General features: G+C 35.6%; 1 protein-coding gene across 1 annotated transcript; it reads right to left on the reverse strand.

Annotated features, from left to right (window-relative positions):
- Positions 1 to 225: 225 nt before the first annotated feature.
- On the reverse strand, positions 226 to 1,413 carry LOC107732254 (transcription initiation factor TFIID subunit 11-like; the record flags this gene model as incomplete). The annotated part of the gene is made up of 2 exons (XM_016543532.1): positions 1,158 to 1,413; positions 226 to 302 (listed from the first exon to the last, which is right to left on the reverse strand). Coding segments are annotated over exons 1-2 (333 nt in total), but the record flags the coding sequence as incomplete, so codon positions are not given.
- Positions 1,414 to 1,426: the final 13 nt, after the last annotated feature.

The raw sequence follows: 1,426 nt of genomic DNA on the forward strand, positions 1-1,426 counted from the left end.
TCAATCAAAGGTCATTAAGGAAAGGACCCCAATTGCAGAATAGGAATTAGTCCATCATTAAGTCATGAGATATAATTTCTTTGCTTGTTATCAGTTTATCAGTTACACCGCATATTTTTTCAGAATAAATTTTATGACCAGTTTCACATTGTCATATTATTTCATAATATGACAATATTCGTAATTTGAATATTATTTCAAACACATGTGTGTTCATGTACTCACTCTACTCTGTGCTCTAGGGTCTCCAGCCTCAGCTTTCTCCAGGAGCTCCTCAAAAGGCAGATCTTCATCCATATCATCTACGAGAGATAACAGTCACTCACTTATGATTATGTGAACACTGTGGTGACACAATATTGAACTTGAAGTCTTAATGAATCCACAAATCCTCTAAATAATTCAACTATGCTCATCTTTGCAAAAAAATGTGTAAATCCTGCTAGTTAGATCGTAATTAATGCTGAATAAAGTTCCAGAACAATCCAAGAATTACTATTTTTAATTTTTTTTTAAATGTTTTGAATGGAAACAGGAGCTTGAGTATGATTTTACTGAACATAGTTTATCTATAGATTCCTGGCAACTGGGTTGTTTACTTGATTCTGTGTTATTGATTTAATCATGGCCTCAATATAGTAAATAGGTTGCAGCTGAAGGGATCTTCAAAGTTAACGTCTCCATTACCTTCTGACACTATAGGCTGAAACCAAGCCACAAAAGCAAAACCAGGCCATGAGTAAATAAATGTACCCCTTAGATTTTCAAGTGAGAGGTGGATCTATTTCTTGAACACTGACATCCTAATAAAGCGCATTGGTTTGTGATAAAAATAGGATTTATGTTCTTGGTGAAAATAAAGTTAGCACACACTAGCATGTGTCAGTAGCCCCGCCATGTCTCACTGATTACCCTCATTTGGATGCATTGCTTTAGTGTCATTCATAATGAATGCATATCAAGAAACTACAATTAATATGGTACTATCAAAAAATATCAAACATAATAAGCCTGTTTGATTTTTGACAAGGTAAATATCTGAAATAATTTCAAAGAGTTAAATACAACAAAGAAATCTGAAATTGGATCATACAAAAACTTTTTTTTTTTTAGCAGATTGTCCTTCAGCTTTCTTTGTTATGCAAAGCTTCACTTACCACATTCTTCAGCCTTGGTCTCTTCCTCAGCCTTTCTTATTTTCTCCTGCATCATCACCTTTTGGGCTGCAGCCAAAAAGCTCCGTTGACGTGGGATTGATGAACCCACTGCAGGTATTTTGGTGGAGGGCAGTGAACCTTCAGGAGGAGATGTAGATTGTGTAGGATCAGCAGAAATGGTGATGCTGGGTGTGGATGGATCATTGGGAGAAGATAATGTTGAGTTTGATAATGATGATGATGTTGTAGCTGGCATAGTTGGAGTAGTT

This window comes from Sinocyclocheilus rhinocerous, unplaced genomic scaffold, assembly GCF_001515625.1.
Source record: "Sinocyclocheilus rhinocerous isolate Xijiao unplaced genomic scaffold, SAMN03320098_v1.1 scaffold40131, whole genome shotgun sequence".
NCBI lineage: Eukaryota > Metazoa > Chordata > Actinopteri > Cypriniformes > Cyprinidae > Sinocyclocheilus > Sinocyclocheilus rhinocerous.